Consider the following 18413-nt stretch of genomic DNA (forward strand, 5'->3'; position numbering starts at 1 on the left):
TTTCAATAGTGATCACTTAAAGCTTTTAAGAGTGTCTTAGAAACCTGTATTGAGGAACTGAATCACTTCCTCGTGTAGTCACTTGGATAAGAAATCATTATGTTGGTTTTTCAATCGACTCACACGGGCTACGTAGTCTACAAACTATTTGTAAACCAACACTAATTTAAATCATAACCTATAAAATTTAAATGGTAGGATGGCAACGGGTCCGTCTATGAATAAACGGGTACCCGTTTAACGGGTCTTAAATGGGTCCGGGTACCCGCGGGTCCCTATATCTTTTTTTTGTTTTATTTTTTTTTATTTATTCCATACAATATTTTCTGCTCCTTTACTTTAAGAAATTCATTAAGATATACAATAAATCCTTCATGCTAGAATTTTCACATATCACAAAAATAGTCATAAATATGCATGTATTTTGTTTTGGGAAATTTGTTCATTGGAATTATTTTATTCAAAGTCTAACAGATGTATAAAAAGTAAAATCATGAAACATAGGTTTGTGTGTCAATTTTCTGGAGCATAGATCTTGGGGGAAAATGTTTTTGTTATTGTTGTTGATTGTGATGAGTAGAAAATATATCAGAACTTTGAGATACCACTAGAGATAGTTTTCATGCGTGTTTTAAAATCATGAATAATACTTGTTGAGTTTATTCACGTAGCAGAAAGTGCTCTTTCTTGTAGACTTTTTTTTTAAAGGTCTTTCTTGTAGAACCAAATGGAATAAAAATATCTATGCTACTGAATAATAGTCACCCGAAATAATTTTTTTAATCATAAATGGGTACCCACGGGTACCCGGAGCCGCCCGTTTCTAAATGGGTAGTAAAAATACCTGCTTCATCTTCCTGCAGGTCCAATTACCCAAGCGGGTATTTACCCGTGGGTCCGGTTATTTTTGCCATCCCTAAATAGATAGATACCCTTTTATTCGTTTCCATGTACTCGTTGTGTTCTACTAAGACTTTAGTATGTTTTTTTTTTCAAAAAAAAAAAGACTTTAGTATGTGGTTGAATACCAATTGAGTTAGCGTGAAAATTAGGGGGCATTAGGGTTGTGGTTGACTCGATTAATCTGGTTGACCCAACCCGATCCGTAAAAATTGGGTGGTTCTGGTTCACAGGTTAGTTCGAGCAATTTTTCATTCAATCCGACCTTATTTGTTCACATCTTGGGCTCGGAGAATTAGAACCCAAACAAACCTGGAACCCCCTACAATATGCTCACATTTTATTCTTTTTGGGCCTGACTCTTTCCTCTTTTTTTGGGCCTGACTCTTTCCTAATCTGTGTGAGATTTTTTCATCGTGTGTGTGTCTCATTTCCAATTGCCACTCTCTTCAAACCCTAAGAAATTTTTCTTCCTTCTCTCGGCACTCTCTTCCTTGGTTCGTATGTCCTCGCCCAAAACCCGATCCAAATAGGCCTGTGTGCACCCCTAGTGAAAATACTTTCATCCCAATTTACAAGAAGAGTTTTCATTCACCTTTTACCTCGAAGTGGGTGATAACATCGGTTGGCACTGGAGCATCGGGTATCCAAACATAGCCTTAGTCTCCTTAGGTAGCGTAGTCTTCAACGGCCAGAAAGTAGTTTCTGTATCACAGGTAAAGAATTTATCACCTCTAATGTCAATTGCCTTTCTATGCTACTGATTAACATATCATTAAAGTACCCGATCGAAGTGCAAAATCAGGAGTCAGGACAGAAGTTGCATATACAATTTTCATACACTAATACAATATTCATACACTAACACAAAGAAGAATCCAAGTTTGAAGATAATTTTTTATTAAAAGAAACAACGTATCTTTATATTGGTGAAGCTTTTAAGACTACACAGAAATATTTGCTGGGTACTCTTTTGGATGATTTTTTACAGTCTCCTTCAGCCATTGCTCCTGCTCACGGAGATTGGATGGAGGGACATCATAAACATCACTAAAAATGTCCCCAAGCGGAGGTTTTTCTACACTCTCCGCTACCTGAATTGTATGCAGAAGCTGTAGCAGGAAATTCCTGAGTTAGAACTATTGAATAATGATTTTAAGAATCCACCTAAATTAAATTCAAAAATAATAATAACGTGATTGTGATAATGATCATAAATTTGCAAGACTCTTGGTAAATTTAAATCCAAAACTAAGTCATAACATTGTCCACACAACTCATTATTCCAGTAACATTACAGGTCTATTTAAGTGGGAGTAATTTACACACTACTTTTAGTTTTCAGTTTTGCTAGGTCGTTCAACATATTTTCTTATCAACATCAGTATAGCATTAAAATTTTAAGCAGCCGAATATTTAAATCCAAGAAAGTTAAATAATCTGCCTAAGGTTAACGATAAACAATAGTGTTATAGAGAAATGATACATGTTGAACTTATGAGGAAAGCATAACTACTATATGTTACGAAGGGAAAATGCAAGAAATGCTGATGAGGCAAAACTAGTATTATTTGACGGAAATCATGGAGGGGTGGTGAGTTTAACTTCCACTTCTAGTGTTTCGTATCATAACATTTAGCATCTTCCTAAGAAAAATTAAGGGTATCATGAGAAGATAATTAAGAGCTATACCTAGCTATTATGAGAACAGTTAGTTACAAATTAATAAAGTTGTTAATGGGGAATGCTGCACTACTTGATACAGTAGTATGGCATGTAGTACAAGCCAAAGGATTTATAGAGATGGATGTTTTACCTGCTGTCTCAAACTGTTTCTAAGCTCTGACTCAGCCACAGCATTCCACCAACCATTCCTTTCTATCCACTTTCTAAATTTAGCCACAGGATCGCGTGCCTGTCTCCACCATTCAATCTCACTGGCTGGACGATACTTGGTTGAATCATCCGATGTGGAGTGGTGTCCAACTCTATAAGTAAGAGCCTGTGAAAGCAAAAGTCAGACAAAATTGCTCTGCCATTAACATGATTTAATATGAGACCACAGCACTAAGGTTTGGCTTCAAGAAGTTATATCACATTACTTCTATTAGAACTGGTCTCTCTTCACTAATTGCCATTTGACGAGCAGCTTGAACAGCGCTATAAATGGCCAAGGCATCATTGCCATCTACGCGGATGCTACGAACTCCATACGCTTGTCCTTTCACGACAATACCATCACCTATGTTTAAACATAAAACACTATATGCCTTTAGACAATGCTAGAGACCTGACCAAAATGAAGATGCTGAAATAGAGAGAAAGGAAAATTACTTCGAAATTGATCTGACGTTGGGGTGCTAATAGCCCATCCATTATTCCGGCATAAAAAAATAACCGGGGCCTCCATAACAGCTGCAAAATTTAACCCAGCATGGAAATCTCCCTGTCAAGGCACTATATTAGAAAAGAAAAAGTGAAAACAAATCTCTTAACTTGCTGAGGATCCTTGACAATGATTGCCAATGAAAACAAAAAGCACTCTGGTTTTAACCAAGATATCCCCAGAACTGGTAGCCGTGAGACTAATCTTTTGCCCCACTGTCAGAAAAGCGGTAGGAGGCTGACTAATAAAGTTGTTCCATTCACAAGAGTTGAAAACAAAACGCACTCTATTGTACTCATTTACTGCAATGAGGTAAATGAATTTTTTTTACATAGGCAGCACTTTATAACCAGAAAGATATTGAGAGCTGAAAAGTGTTAGCCCAAAGAGATACTGCATTGCCTTAATGCCTTAGAAAAAATTCAAAAACAAAGTTTTAGTTACAAACTTTGTTTTTATCCCTTTTCAGTAAGGGGAGTAATGAGTCTGTTATTGTAATGCAGTTGAGTAATCTACCTCACTTGAGCCACCATCTCCAAAGTAAGTGACAGCGCATGCATTCTTTTTGTCCATCTTTAAGGAATATGCAGCTCCAACAGCATGGGGAATTTGAGAGCTATAGATCAAGTCAAATTTTGTAATTTGCAAATGTCATAGTCATGGTGCAAAGAAGGGGAAGCTTTCAGTACTTACGCAACTGTTGATGCCACAGTAATGTAATTGTGCTTGTTGGACCCATAATGGGCTGGCATCTGCCTTCCTTTCCCATTATCATATTTATTGGAGAAACACTGGTTTGCAAATTCTTGCAGAGTAAAACCGCGCCATAACAAAACTCCTTGTTCCCTGTACTGCAAGCAATCGCATTTCTTGTTGTTAGATCACACTTAAGATCATGATGAAGCAAGCGAATTATGATAAATCATGAGGACTAATCCCTGACGAGAATACAAAATTCATACTAGGAGAATTCTTGCATAGATTTCTGTATAAATTGCTCTCACATAACATTCAAGTGAAATGAAGATTATAAGTACACACATCATTTTCTTAGGGTCTTGTGGTTGTAACCTGAGGGAAAATAACATCATCCATGGTAAGAGCTGCAGCTGATGCAATATTGATAGCCTCTTCTCCAACGGTTGTTACATAAAATGATATTCTACCTTGCCTTTGTGCTTCATAAAATATAGTGTCCATAGTTTGGAGTGTCACCATGTCATTATACATCTTGACAGCAACTTCCTTGCTGACCTAATATTTTTTATAGTTCACTTTAATGTATTTTCCTGAAGTACATGCAAGAAAAATGAAATGGTTGGTCAAGTATGTAAAAACCTGTGCAAAATTAGTTCCCGAAATTGGCTGCCCATTGTCATCAAGGACGCGGTAGCAGGGTGTTCTCTCAAGAGTTGATTCAGGTATAAACCTCATTTCAGGGGTGAATTTCACCGTTCCACCAGGAAAATCTATGGCCTGCCATATGCAGTCAGTATGCAATTATTCATAGAGAAAGAAGGACGTCATTCAAGCCCACCATCCATGTATACATTATGGATCAACAGTTTAATGATTTTAAAATGAGTGACATCCAATCACAGTATGATAGGTAGGAGAATCTGTTACATTTTTTAAAATTTTAACTAAAATTAAAATATATTTCTGATTTAGCGGAATTTAATTAGATGTCTGTGTAAATAAATTTTACGTGCATACTCCTTTAATTCTTTTTAAATAATAAAAGTTGATTTTTATTTATTCATTTCAGATTTTCTAAGTTTAGAGTTTAGACACAAAGGGTCAAGATTTTTTATTCTTAGCATTATTAATATTAAGTATTAACTTTTTATATAGCTATGTTTAAAAAAAAAACTTTTTATATTGCTTTTTTCCCTTTTTTCCTCTAAAAATGGAAAAAAAAAAATTAGAGTTTAATGGTTATACACTGTAAATGTTTTACCCAAATGTTCAGCCGAGTACCACGTATTCAAAAGCATTTTTATTCATTTTTATTTTAATTAAATTAAAAGTTTATTTTCTGATTTGGCAACTCATAATTAGATGCATGTTTAAAAAATGTTTACGCTTACGGTGCCTTACCATTAAATTCAAAAAATTAAGTCATTGGAGAGTAAGAAATCTAGCAATCGTAGATGAAAATGATAAAATAATTGAAGAAAGTAGACAAAAAGAGTAAATCTGAAATGTCAAAAATAGTGAGATAGAAAGTACCTGATTCTGATTGGAATCATCAACCATGGGATTTTGCGCAGTAGTGGAGGCAAAACGGCGTGAAGGGAGAAGGGTCAACAACGCATTGCGATTTGGGTCAGGTTGATTCGGAGAACTGAAGAAGCGTGGAGGAAGAGAAGGAGAGTAGTTTATCTTTGATTTGAAACGGGCGAGGAAGGTGGTGGTGGATTTCCTCATCATGGCAACTTCAAATTCAGAAACAAATAACAGAGGAGATGATAATTGATTATTGAAGTGAAGTGATTATTGGGTGGGAGAAACAGAAACAGAGTATTTTGCAATTTACATATAAAATTGGTCTTGGTTCTTGTTTTTCAGTGTTGTAGGTTGCGGATTGATAAGGTCTAGTGTAGGATGTTACTGCCACGTAAGTCCATGTTGGTGTCGTCATTCGTCAACATTCACCAATGCAAATAATAATTATAAAAAAACGAGTCATTGTATCAAACTCCCAATCTATAATTCAAGGAATAATGATTCATAGACATCTAAATAGTAGAAACACCTCAAACACCCCTTTTTTCTGCGGATTTGGCCAAATAATACACTGAACTAACCACTTAAATACACATGACTAACCATAAAGCACAGAACCGTGTAAAGTTGAAATTCCTAAATTAGGAATTTGGCTAAATAATACACTGAACTAACCACCTAAATACACATGACTAACCATAAAGCACAGAACCGTGTAAAATTGAATTTATGAATTTCAACTGAGTTTACACGGTTATGTGCTTTATGGTTAGTCATGTGTATTTAGGTGGTTAGTTCAGTGTATTATTTGGCCAAATCCGCAGGAAAAATGGGTGTTTGAGGTGTTTCTACTATTTAGATGTCTATGAATCATTATTCATAATTCAAGTGTATGTGTATGATTCTCTTTAAATTAAGATCTCAATTTTGAGTCTTATATATGAATACAAGATGTTAGGGGTGTACAAGAAACGGGTTGGGACGGGTTTCGGTTAACCCTAACCCGGCCCTAAATGTTGATCGGGTCATTTCATAGACCCTAACTCGTCCCTAGACCCGAAGCAACTCGACATTATGCGGGTCCAATTTAGGACGGGTCTATGTAGGACGGGACCGGGTTGGCCCGAGGGACAATAAGTTTAACACTATTTGATACTAATTGTAAAATTTAAAGATAATAACATACTAAAAGAGTTATAAGTTGGAACTACTTTTTAGAAGAAATAACTTGAAAGGATCAAATTCTTTCATAATCTATTGCACTTGAGATGTTTACATTTTGTTTGATCATTTCTTCACTTGTCTCACATATGCATAATACACACACATGATTTTCTCTTGTTAGAGCATGAAAGTGTCCATAGTTTGACCAACGTTTATTTAATTCATAAGGTAGATGTTAAACATTTTAATCTCATTTATATGGTAAGATAAATTTGAGTACCATGTATCACATTTTAATCATTATAACAAATTAAAATTTTATAAAATATATATGTGGGACGGGCCGGGTGACCCGAGTGTCAACCCGAACCCGACCCTACCCGAAGTCGGGTAACTCGAAGATCAACCCGAACCCGGTCTCTTTTAATGATTGGGCCGGGTTAGGACGGGTTGGCGAGTAGGGTCGGGTCTTGTACACCCCTACAAGATGTGATCTAGACGTTAACTAGTCAAATTGTCTTATTATACACGAGCGGTTCTCAATCAAATAAACACATTTATGATTATTCAATTGTTGTTTTTGTTATTTATTAGAATTTGAGTTGTCGGAGTTCTAACTTAACTTATAAATTAATTTAAGAGTTAATGATCATCTTCTAATATATAAAGGTTATATTACTCATATCTCTGGTTAATGTAAAATTTCTAAAGATTCTGCCTATAAGGCTTAAATTGTCGTCACCAACTTTTCTTTGCAAGATCTAGGAATCACATTTGAGTATTTGACAATCATTTTTGCATCTTCGTTTTATTTTCATATCTGATTGCATTTGCTTGGAAGCGCAAATATCAAATTGTCAATTATCGCATTTCTGTCTCTTTACTTACTATTGGTGATCCAATTAGTTTCAAGGAACAAATTGATATAATCATGGAAGGTCGTCCTTGTGCAACAATGGCTATGTTTGGCACGTCTAGCTGAAAAACTAGTTGAAAGCTAAAAAGCTAGTTGATAGCTGAAAAACTAGTTCAAAGCTGAAAAACTAGTTGATAGCTGAAAAGCTAGATCATAGCTGAAAAGCTACATAATTTTAACAAAAGTGTTTGGTAAACTAGTTGTTGAACAAGCTGAAATTTAAAAAATTACATAAAAGGACATACTTGTATAATTTTTTTTATATTTAACATTACTTTATTTTCACATTAATACCTATATGATATTAATATTAAGATTATTATAAATATTTTAATTTCACTCAAGTTATTTATCAAATATAATATTAATTTTTCTTTATTTAATTTTCTATGTTTTTATTAAATTAAATAGAATAAAACAAATTATTTTTATTCCAATTATTTGTGTGCGGAAACCGTGTGCATATGATGCTATAACTGATAAGTAAATAGGTTTAGTAAAAAACATATAAGGCTAAAGGTGGAATTTTAATAGTATAATAATGATAAAAATGAGAATATATTTCATAAGCTATAAGCTTTAAGCTACCTGAGATAACTTATAGCTTAAAGCTTTAAGCTACTGAAATAAGCTCATTCACCAGACACTTTTATAGAGTTTTTAAGCTAGTCAAATAAGATTTAAGCTAGTCAAATAAGCTATAAACTAGCTGAAATTGCATGCCAAACATAGTCAATATATATACACACCTCATTTTTTAAACATTACATTTCCACCTATTTTTGACTCTATCTCTCTCCTCTTATCATCTATCACATCACATACTTTCTCTCTCATACTTTTTCTTTTCTTTCTATCTCTCTCCTCATTCCACCTCTTTCACCTCAAAAAGAAGTGTGTATTGTGTAAGTAACCTTATTGTGTCCTTGTGAGTATGAATCTTTAGTGAACCTGCTGAATATGAGTGGAAAATTTCAGTCACTAAACATTGATGAGATAGAGGCTCTTCTTCTTACTCAACAGTTAAGATTGAGAAGAATAAGAAAGCTCATTAACTAGAATTTTTTAGTTAATTTGGCTCAATCTTCTATACTTATATTATTCCTCAATCATAGCAAGTTAATACCAGTGTTTTTAATGGCGGATAGCGTCGCGTAGTGACGAGTCCAAAATCCGCAATAGCGCTATAGCGTGTCGCGCTATGGCCGCTACTGTTGTTACTTTTTGTTGTCTGCATTTTGTCAAAAACAACCTGATGTCGAAGCAGATGCCTTGACATCTAATTTCGTGCAGCTAGGACATTAGTCCTTTGCTTGGAACGTGTTTGTGGGCCCTTGAAGATTTTATGAAGATATGTTTTGTAGTTACTTGAGGATCAAGTAGCTGTACCAGAAGGGTTTTTATTTGTGGGTTGTTATTTGTTGAATTAAAAGATTTGTTTCTATCTTTACTTTTGAAAAACGCAACAATATCTTGGAGATTCAGTTTTGATTTGTTTTGTTGTTGCAATCTGTTACTTCAGCCCAAGCAAACCCTAGTGCCTATACTACTACTGGTGAAGTATATAAAAGGATGAAGACCTCAAACAAGGAGACTACGAAAGCTAATAGAGAAAGATCAAGTGTTTTAGGGTTGTTCATTGTTCTTTATCCTTGTTTCTTGTGAACAAACTTTGCTCCCTGATTCTATAAAGCAAAGTTGTGTTCTGTGTTCTTTGATTCTTAAAACTCTTATTGTTGATTGTTTGTTACCAATCACTGTGGCAGTGATTGAGAGAAAGTGAGAGAGACTCTCATACTTAGATTGAGATACTAAGTAGAAATACACTGGGTAGATTAGGAAGTGAACAATGAACTGTTGTGTTCATGAGTGTCTGTAATTCCTGAATCTTGAGATAGTGGATTTCCTTTCTTTGGGTGCATACCCTCCAAACGTAGGTGAAGTTTCACCGAACTGGGTTACCGATCATCTGTGTTCTTCTTTATTATTTTGCTGGTTTTGTTACTGTTAGTCAATTGTCGAACCGGTTGTCCCAGCATCGCGTTCGACATCTGTCCTGTGCGAGAACCAGAATTTCAATTGGCATCAGAGCAGGCACCCTATTCTGTTGGGTGAGCTCCAGGGAATATAATCTGTTCTCAAGGACAACATTATGGATGGAAGAAGATCAATCTATATGCCACCAATTTTGGATGGTACCAATTATGACTACTGGAAGGCTCGAATGATTGTGTTTCTCAAATCTATGGACAGTATAACATGGAAGGCAGTCAAGGGGTGGAAACATCCTGTGATAGCATCCACAACTGAATTGAAGCCTGAAGAAAAGTGGACAAAGAAAGAAGATGACGAAGCTCTTGTTAACTCCAAAGCCTTGAATGTTATTTTTAATGGAGTTGACAAAAATATGTTCAGGCTAATCAACACATGTACTGTGGCTAAAGAAGCATGGGAGATTCTCAAGACTGCCCATGAAGGAACATCAAGAGTTCGTATGTCAAAGCTTCAGCTTCTTACAACTCAGTTTGAGACTATGAAGATAAATGAGGATGAATCCATATATGAGTTTCACATGTGTATAAGGGATCTAGTCAACTCTTCTTTTGCCCTAGGGGAACCCATGTCTGAAGAAAAGTTAGCAAGAAAGATTCTCAGGTCTCTCCCCAAGAGGTTTGATATGAAGGTAACTGCCAATGAAGAAGCCCAAGACATCAGTAACATCAAGGTTGATGAACTCATTGGTTCCTTGCAAACCTTTGAGATGACTCTAAATGGTAGATCTGAGAAGAAGGCGAAGAGTATAACTTTTGTGTCCAACATTGAAGAAGATGGAGATCATATGGAGAAGGATACTGATGCAAACATTGCAGAAACTATATCATTACTTAACAAAGCGTTGAAGAGTTTGGGCAGAATGTCAAATACACATGTCCTGGACAATGAGTCGGACAATGTGAAGAATACTGAATTTCAACTCAAAGGCAAACATGAGAATGATACAACCAAGGCTATTCATGTAAAGGCTCTCATTGGGAAGTGTTATTCTGATGCTGAGTCAAGTGATGGTGATGAGGAAGAACTAGTTGAAACCTACAAATTGTTGCTGGCTAAGTGGGAGAAATCATGTGCGTATGGTGAGAAAATGAGAAAAGAAGTCAAGGATTTGATTGCTGAGAAGAAGCAACTTCAGAGTAATAACTCCAGTTTTCAGGAAGAAGTAAAGACCATCAGCAAGTTGCGTGAGGAGAATGAGGAACTTCATATCACTAATGCAAAGCTGCAGGAGGAGGTAACATTACTGAACTCAAAGCTTGAAGGTATGAAAAAGTCTATTCGTATGATGAATAAAAATACTAATGTGTTAGAGGGGATTCTAGAAGTTGGGAAAACAGTTAGAGATATGGAGGGGATAGGCTTCAGCTACAAGAGTGCAAATAAGTCTGCTTCATCCGAAAAGCAAACTAAGCAACCAATGTCAGACCCAATGTCGCATCATTCTGTACGACATGTGTACCCTCAGTTCAGAAAATCCAAGAAATCTACTTGGAGATGTCATCACTGTGGAAAACTTGGCCATATAAGGCCCTACTGTTACAAGCTATATGGATATCCTCAATCTCATGATCAACCAAGGACTAATCCACAAGTAGCTCCAGCAAGGAAAGAGTGGAAACCTAAAGAAGGAGTTAGAGTCAAGTTCTTCGGCGAGGAAGAGATGTCTCCACAGCCATCTAGGGTGAATAGATCATATTCAAATGATGTTGCTCTTCTTAAATCTCAGAGTTCTGGTGTAGATGTTATGAAGGAGTGGAGGAAGAAATTTGTTGCTGCAAGTTCTCTTGAAGTCTCAAATGCACTAGCAACTGTTCATACAAGCATAGGTGAATCTGTAAGTGCAGATGCTAATGCTATTGTGCCTAATGTGATTCATGAGATATCAGTTGAATCCGTTTTTGTTCCCAATGTTGAACCCCATGTCGAGACATTAGTTGAGACTATTTCAGATGTGAATATGGAACTCTCTGCTGGAAATCCAAACCCCATTGTTGACACATCTGAACTTGATCTCCAAATCCATCAATCTACCTTGGATTCTAAACCATCTACCGGTTATAAGAAGTCAGTTATTGAAAATGTTCATGAATTGTTGTCATTCTGGTCTTAGAAGTGATGGTTTGTTTATGTTGTGCACCCTTTGTCAAATTTGTGTTAAAAAGGGGGAGTAGTTTGTGGTGAAGAATCTGTGTTGTTTCTATTGCATGTTTGTTTTCTGTTGGTAGCTTTGGTCTGTAATAAGTTGAAGACTCTTTCAAGACAAGGCAAGTAACTGGTTGTGTAGTACTCCAAGCTGCTACTGTTTTATGTTTAAGTTGCTACTGGTTTACTAGTTTGCATTTGTTGGTTAGTTAGTGTGTTTTTGCTGCTATGTTCTTTGTTCCAATTATGCCTTTTGGAGTATGATTGTTGTTGGTATGGATGCATCATTTGAGGGGGAGTTCTGCTACTAAGGGGGAGCTTTGGTTCTCTTTGTTTACCCTCTTTGATTCTCAAGTTGTTTTAGACAAAATTCGACAAAGGGGGAGATTGTTGTTACTTTTTGTTGTCTGCATTTTGTCAAAAACAACCCGATGTCGAAGCAGATGCCTTGACATCTGATTTCGTGAAGCTAGGACATCAGTCCTTTGCTTGGAACGTGTTTGTGGGCCCTTGAAGATTTTATGAAGATATGTTTTGTAGTTACTTGAGGATCAAGTAGCTGTACCATAAGGGTTTTTATTTGTGGGTTGTTATTTGTTGAAACAATCTTTGTTAAAAGATTTGTTTCTATCTTTACTTTTGAAAAACGCAACAATATCTTGGAGATTCAGTTTTGATTTGTTTTGTTGTTGCAATCTGTTACTTCAGCCCAAGCAAACCCTAGTGCCTATGCTACTGCTGCTGAAGTATATAAAAGGATGAAGACCTCAAACAAGGAGACTACGAAAGCTAATAGAGAAAGATCAAGTGTTTAAGGGTTGTTCATTGTTCTTTGTCCTTGTTACTTGTGAACAAACTTTGCTCCCTGATTCTATAAAGCAAAGTTGTGTTCTGTGTTCTTTGATTCTTAAAACTCTTATTGTTGATTGTTTGTTACCAATCACTGTGGCAGTGATTGAGAGAAAGGGAGAGAGACTCTCATACTTAGATTGAGATACTAAGTAGAAATACATTGGGTAGATTAGGAAGTGAACTATGAACTGTTGTGTTCATGAGTGTCTGTAATTCCTGAATCTTGAGATAGTGGATTTCCTTTCTTTGGGTGCATACCCTCCAGACGTAGGTGAAGTTTCACCGAACTGGGTTACCAATCCTCTGTGTTCTTCTTTATTATTTTGCTGGTTTTGTTACTGTTAGTCAATTGTCGAACCGGTTGTCCCAGCATCGCGTTCGACATCTGTCCTGTGCGAGAACCAAAATTTCAACTACGCTGTAGGAGGAGGAGGAAGAAGGACAGAGCAAATCTCAGTTTTCATCGTGAAAAACAGAGGAGAACGCAGAGACAAATTTGAAGAAGGTTCAAAACGTAGCATTCCAATTAAAAATGGGAAAGCCCCATAATGCCCTTAAAAAGTTTGAAATAATGTTTTAAATCTAGGGGCATTTTGGGGATTTTGCCCTAAATAGAAGGGTTTTTATCCCTCACTTGAAACGTTGCATTTCATTAAAGAAAGGAAAACCCCAAAACGTCCTTAAATAGTTTAACCTAATGTTTAAATTTAGGGGCATTTTGGAGTTTTCGCGCCTGAATCTTAGGGTTTTTCTCTCTCTTTCTTCCTTGCGCCGCTATTGCGCCATTTCAGCGATTTGCTCCGCCACGCTCCACTGCTATTGCGCCGGAATAGCCCGTTGTTGACAACCCTAGTTAATACTATCTCCTAATTTTGGCTATCAAATTCAACAATGTTTGCAGTTATAGTTCTTGAGTCTGTGGTCGTGGTAGAGGCAAATTTGGTATTTTAAGATATATTAAATTTATATAATAACTTTACAGAGTGTGCCAACTTAAGGAAATAAACATTTTTGGTGGGCATACAATTGCCAATCCTGCACACAAAGAAGTCCTAATTATATCGTTCAAAGGCCCATAACTGAGACATTGTCACTAAAGTGCAAGCCCAGAAATATATCTATATCTAGCGTTACATACATATTATATACACGGAGTCTAATTTAATTTGTCATGCTAATTATTTCTTCCGGATCCTCATCCAACGAAAGATAAACTTCATCAAGCCATGAAAGCTCGGATCCACTGTCATCGTCATCGCTGCAGCTGCAGTTTACACATTGTTTAGACCTCTTCTTTTCATACACTCTGCATAAAACCCACTTGCTCCAATTCATGTCCTGTCACACACCATAATTGATTATTAACAAGGATATGTCTAGCATACATAGAAAATGGTACACGGTTTATAATTACAACATCAATCAAACTGGTGTATGCTAGAATTTTTAAATTAGTAGAAGGGTCATATATCAATTTAAAAAAACTACTAAACTCACTCACAGGTTTCCTTCTTCCCCAAGCACTTGGATATGGTGATGAGTCCAACCCAGAGGAGCAAATATGATATTCTTGCATCATCCAACTGGTTTCAGTGCCTTGTGGAGGTTCGCCAATGTAGAACACGAGGTACTTCTTAATTCCCACTTTCTCATCAACTGCTGACAAAATAGGTTCTGTGACACCTATTTCCTTCCAATACCCAATTTCTGTGGATCTGTTTCCATTTACTTTGCTGAAGAAATAGTATTGATTTCCACTTGAGAACGCCTTACCTGTACATATATGTTCAACATATATGAAGTTCATTAGGTGCATGCATTCAGCATATCTAACTTACCCTTCAATAATGCTATGGCTTTGTCTATTAATGATCAAGAAAAGTCTGATTTTAGCACATCAAAAACACATTGCAAATAAGATATAGGAAATGAATTTGTCTATTGTGACTCAAGAAAAATGTACAAGTTAAAATAGTTTCTCTATAAATTAATTTTAGCATATAAGAAGCATATTGTAAATAACATGTATTAAATATTGGAAGTAAAACACATGGTTCATGTATGGACCAATTTTTAACATAGTCCATCATAAAACTGTCCAATAAATTTTATCTTTTATAACAGTAAATATATGATTCGTAGGTGAACCAATTTTTAAACGGGCTGCATACCATAGAATTATCCATTATTTTATTTGTAACAAATTAAGTAACTAAATAGGTGTAATTTCAATTAACTTATCTTAAATAGTATTATATTAATCCACCTAAAATGAGTTTATGTAAAGGAGATAGATTTCAGAGATGGAGAAAGATAGGAAAATTAAGAAAATCTAAACAATTATAGTGACAAAACTTAAGCATACCATTTAATTCCCAAGGATCAAGCAGAGAGTGATGAAGTTCAGGGATGATGTTTGGATGGCAGGGTAGAAAAGAAGCCTTGCAATGGAGAAAATGAAGGACAAGTTCTTCATCTGTTGGGGAGAAGAGAAACCCAGGAGGAAGATTGATGCTAATTCCATCTGCCATATCTTCTATAGTGTTGAATTTGTTTTCGGTGGACTTTGGCAATGCATGAGATTATATAATTTTGTCAGTATATATAATAGCTAGATAGAGTAGAACACTTGAGAGAGATTTCATGGATAATTAATTTATTATTAAAAAAAAGGACTTGAGTAGTTGTTGGAAGAAAGACGGCGGTACGTGTAATACCATCATAAAAAGGCAGGTCCCAGAAGAAGAAAGGTGCCGGCCCAAGGTAACTAACAAAACAAGTGATTATAGCTATATTAATAATTTAACATTAAATTATTGCATATATAATTATCAGCAATGAAGGATAATTAGTATTGAGACACTTTGATACCCACCTTTATATGTGCATAATACATCTTTTCTCCATGTTTGTTTAATTATCATTTCATATAGTTGGTTCATGTGGTATATAGATATGATTTCTCTACAATAATGTCTCATGTTCGAGTTATATAAATAAAAAATGTTCTTGCTTAAAGAGTATATAACCCCATAATGTGGATGATTTAGACGATTTTCCCGCTCAAACAAGATTGATCACAATATGGTGAGGAAAAGAATATGTTAATGTGTTACCTTAATTTGTATGCAAATTTACGAGAGGAACAGGTGTCTTATTTAAATAATCTTGTATAAAAGGGGTTTTGTTCACTTTAATTTGATTGAAGTACAGAAAAAATTGCAGTCATATAAAAGCATCGTTGTTATTGACAGCTGCCCTCGGATGTGGCCAAAACAATGGTACAAGTGTGTGGCGAAATCTAAAAGATGTGCTCTGAAGTGAGAAAAGATGGCACTCAATGTTAATAAATTTGTTTGCATCTAACTAAGAACTTTACCATTGGAGGGGCTGACATGAAGCTTAATTCTTAAAAATAAGAACTCAGTTCTTATATGAGAAGTTTTGCTTTTGAGTTCTTAGCTTAAAATATTAATTATTTCTCTCTCATTCAAATTACTTTATTACTTTATGAGTTTTGTTTTTTACTTTATGAAAATAAAAAGTATAAATAATGTGGTTGGTGTGACCAAATGAATAGTGGTAAGAACTAATAACTCATGATTGGAGCAAAATTACTTGAGAGTTGTTTAAGCACATGTGATAATACGGGCTAACATAAATAGTGCTAAGAACTAAAAAATAATAACTAGGATTGAAGTATTGGAGATGCTCTTTTAAAAAAGAAAGGTACTAAGATTAGAAATAAAGGTGTAACGCGTCAAGTTAGGTGTTTATGTTGCCATGTGTTCACTTAACTCAATGGCACACTATTCATCATAGGACAAATGTTTGTTTGATTTGCTTTTTACTAGTAGTAATAGTGAATGATACTATATATAATCAAGTTACTTCTGTGTCCTGAGCTAAATTGGACAAATTAATATAAGAATTTATCAATCAAAGGTGGGAACTTTGATGTATTACGTAAACAACAAACCAATGAAAAGATAAACTTTATATATGGCTTGATGTGTGATCATCCACGCTTCAATAAAAAGATGATGTGCCCCCTAGTCATGAAGTAGTTGGCATGTCACATTATCCGGCACTGAGTTGATCTATAGACAAGTGTTTTAACTCTGTTGTGCTTGCTTTTCATCATTTTGATATTGGATTTGAACCTTATCCCATTCCCATGGCCCTTCAAGCCAAAGCTAGCCAAGAAAGAAAAATCATCAAATAATGGGGAGTTAGCTAGTGGCAGAGTTTTGTTTGATAGTATGAAAGAACTTAGAGTTGTTAAAACGGGTTAGTCGTTCGGCACAGACAAGCTAACTCGTCAGGGTTGGAAAAAATGGGTTTGGATAGCTCGACTCACATTTAAACGAGCTAGCAATTGTGGAACTCAGTTTGACCTGCCGGTTTTGTTTTAAGGGAAAAAAAGGAATTTTTTTTGAAAAATTTATAAAAAATTACTTATGACAAATTTAGAATGGCTGAAAATGTCAAAACATAGTTCAAATGTACAAAATGCAAACCAAATATTTAAGTCCAACATAATTTAATAACAATACTGAACCCGCGAGTTAAATGAGTTGGATTTGACTGGTTCGAGGTATGTCCGAGTCATATTTTAACCAACCCAACCGCCTACGAGCCGAGTTTGACAACAGGTTGGAACCTAATTTGACAACTCTAAAGGAACCTTTTCAATCACATTTACAATAACCTTCTACTACAATATCGATTTTTGGAATGTTTTCCTTTCCCTCTTCCACTAAAAGGATAGATTTATAAGACTCTTCACTAATTGGCCAACATCGAGAACTAGTGGCGGCGGCGGAAACTTAAGACTAGAGGAGGCAAAGATCAAAGAATATGACATGCTTACAATAATTTATACAACTCACATACATATTTACCACATGTAGAAAAAAAAAATTGAAAAGCTGGGAGTCACGGGTACTAGTCATGGCAGTACCATATGTAATATGTTTCTAAAACTATTCCTAAAATAACTACATGTAGCTCAGCATATGTTCCTAAAACTACACAAATAATTAAGTCTATATTTTCCTTGAACCAAACGCTACAAAATTCTGCTTGTTTTATTGCCACTGTAAATAGCTTGATGTATTACTGCTTGTAAATAATCATAGTTACTATAGTTAGTTTTTTTTTTAACAAACTCAGTTACTAACTAAGTAAAACTAACTATGGTAACTATGGTTATTTACAAGCAGTAATACATCAAGCTATTTACCGTGGTAATATGTTTTACTATTTGTGAAATCACTATAGTAAGTAAGGAATATATATGATCGGATGCAGCACATCATACATTGGTAGAAGGAATAACTGTCTCACCAAAAAGACAAAAGAACTGGCCACACATAGCATCTTATTAGGGACACGTGTAACCTCAATTCATTCTTTTTCTAAGAAAAGGAAAACAGACTAACAGAGACAAAAGTCTAAAGTGGTGATTTGGCCCACCAATTTTTACTAAAAAAGCTTGCTTGTCTAATCAAATAACACACATTCAATTTCAATATCTAAATTACTTTAGGTTCATGGGCAAGTATAATGTTTTGTTCTTCTTAATCTCCATGCCAGTATGAATACTATTATGTCATAATAAGCTGTTCATAACAGATTAACAGAAAGGGTTCACGAGTTTTTCTCTATGAGACAGAATCACATATGGCTATTTTTCCTCTTAATATTGTATAGATTCCTTATTGGACTAGCTGGACTATATTTTGTTGGGAATCACTTTGGTTTCCA

The 18413-nt window shown here is 35.3% G+C and overlaps 2 protein-coding genes across 2 annotated transcripts; both read right to left on the bottom strand.

Moving 5' to 3' along the window:
* Positions 1-1694: 1694 nt before the first annotated feature.
* On the bottom strand, positions 1695-5868 carry LOC130713228 (2-oxoisovalerate dehydrogenase subunit alpha 2, mitochondrial-like). The gene is made up of 9 exons (XM_057563017.1): positions 5519-5868; positions 4625-4762; positions 4358-4540; positions 3980-4137; positions 3803-3902; positions 3235-3346; positions 3003-3142; positions 2717-2902; positions 1695-2012 (listed from the first exon to the last, which is right to left on the bottom strand). The coding sequence occupies exons 1-9, from the start codon at positions 5717-5719 to the stop codon at positions 1845-1847; spliced, it is 1386 nt and encodes a 461-aa protein (XP_057419000.1). The 5' UTR covers positions 5720-5868; the 3' UTR covers positions 1695-1844.
* Positions 5869-13582: 7714 nt separating this feature from the next.
* LOC130732066 (NAC domain-containing protein 104-like) lies at positions 13583-15228 on the bottom strand. Its single transcript, XM_057584190.1, has 3 exons — positions 15010-15228; positions 14146-14417; positions 13583-13982 (listed from the first exon to the last, which is right to left on the bottom strand). Exons 1-3 carry the CDS (start codon positions 15173-15175, stop codon positions 13806-13808), a joined length of 615 nt encoding a protein of 204 aa, XP_057440173.1. The 5' UTR covers positions 15176-15228; the 3' UTR covers positions 13583-13805.
* Positions 15229-18413: the final 3185 nt, after the last annotated feature.

Source organism: Lotus japonicus, chromosome 1 (assembly GCF_012489685.1).
Source record: "Lotus japonicus ecotype B-129 chromosome 1, LjGifu_v1.2".
Taxonomy (NCBI): domain Eukaryota; kingdom Viridiplantae; phylum Streptophyta; class Magnoliopsida; order Fabales; family Fabaceae; genus Lotus; species Lotus japonicus.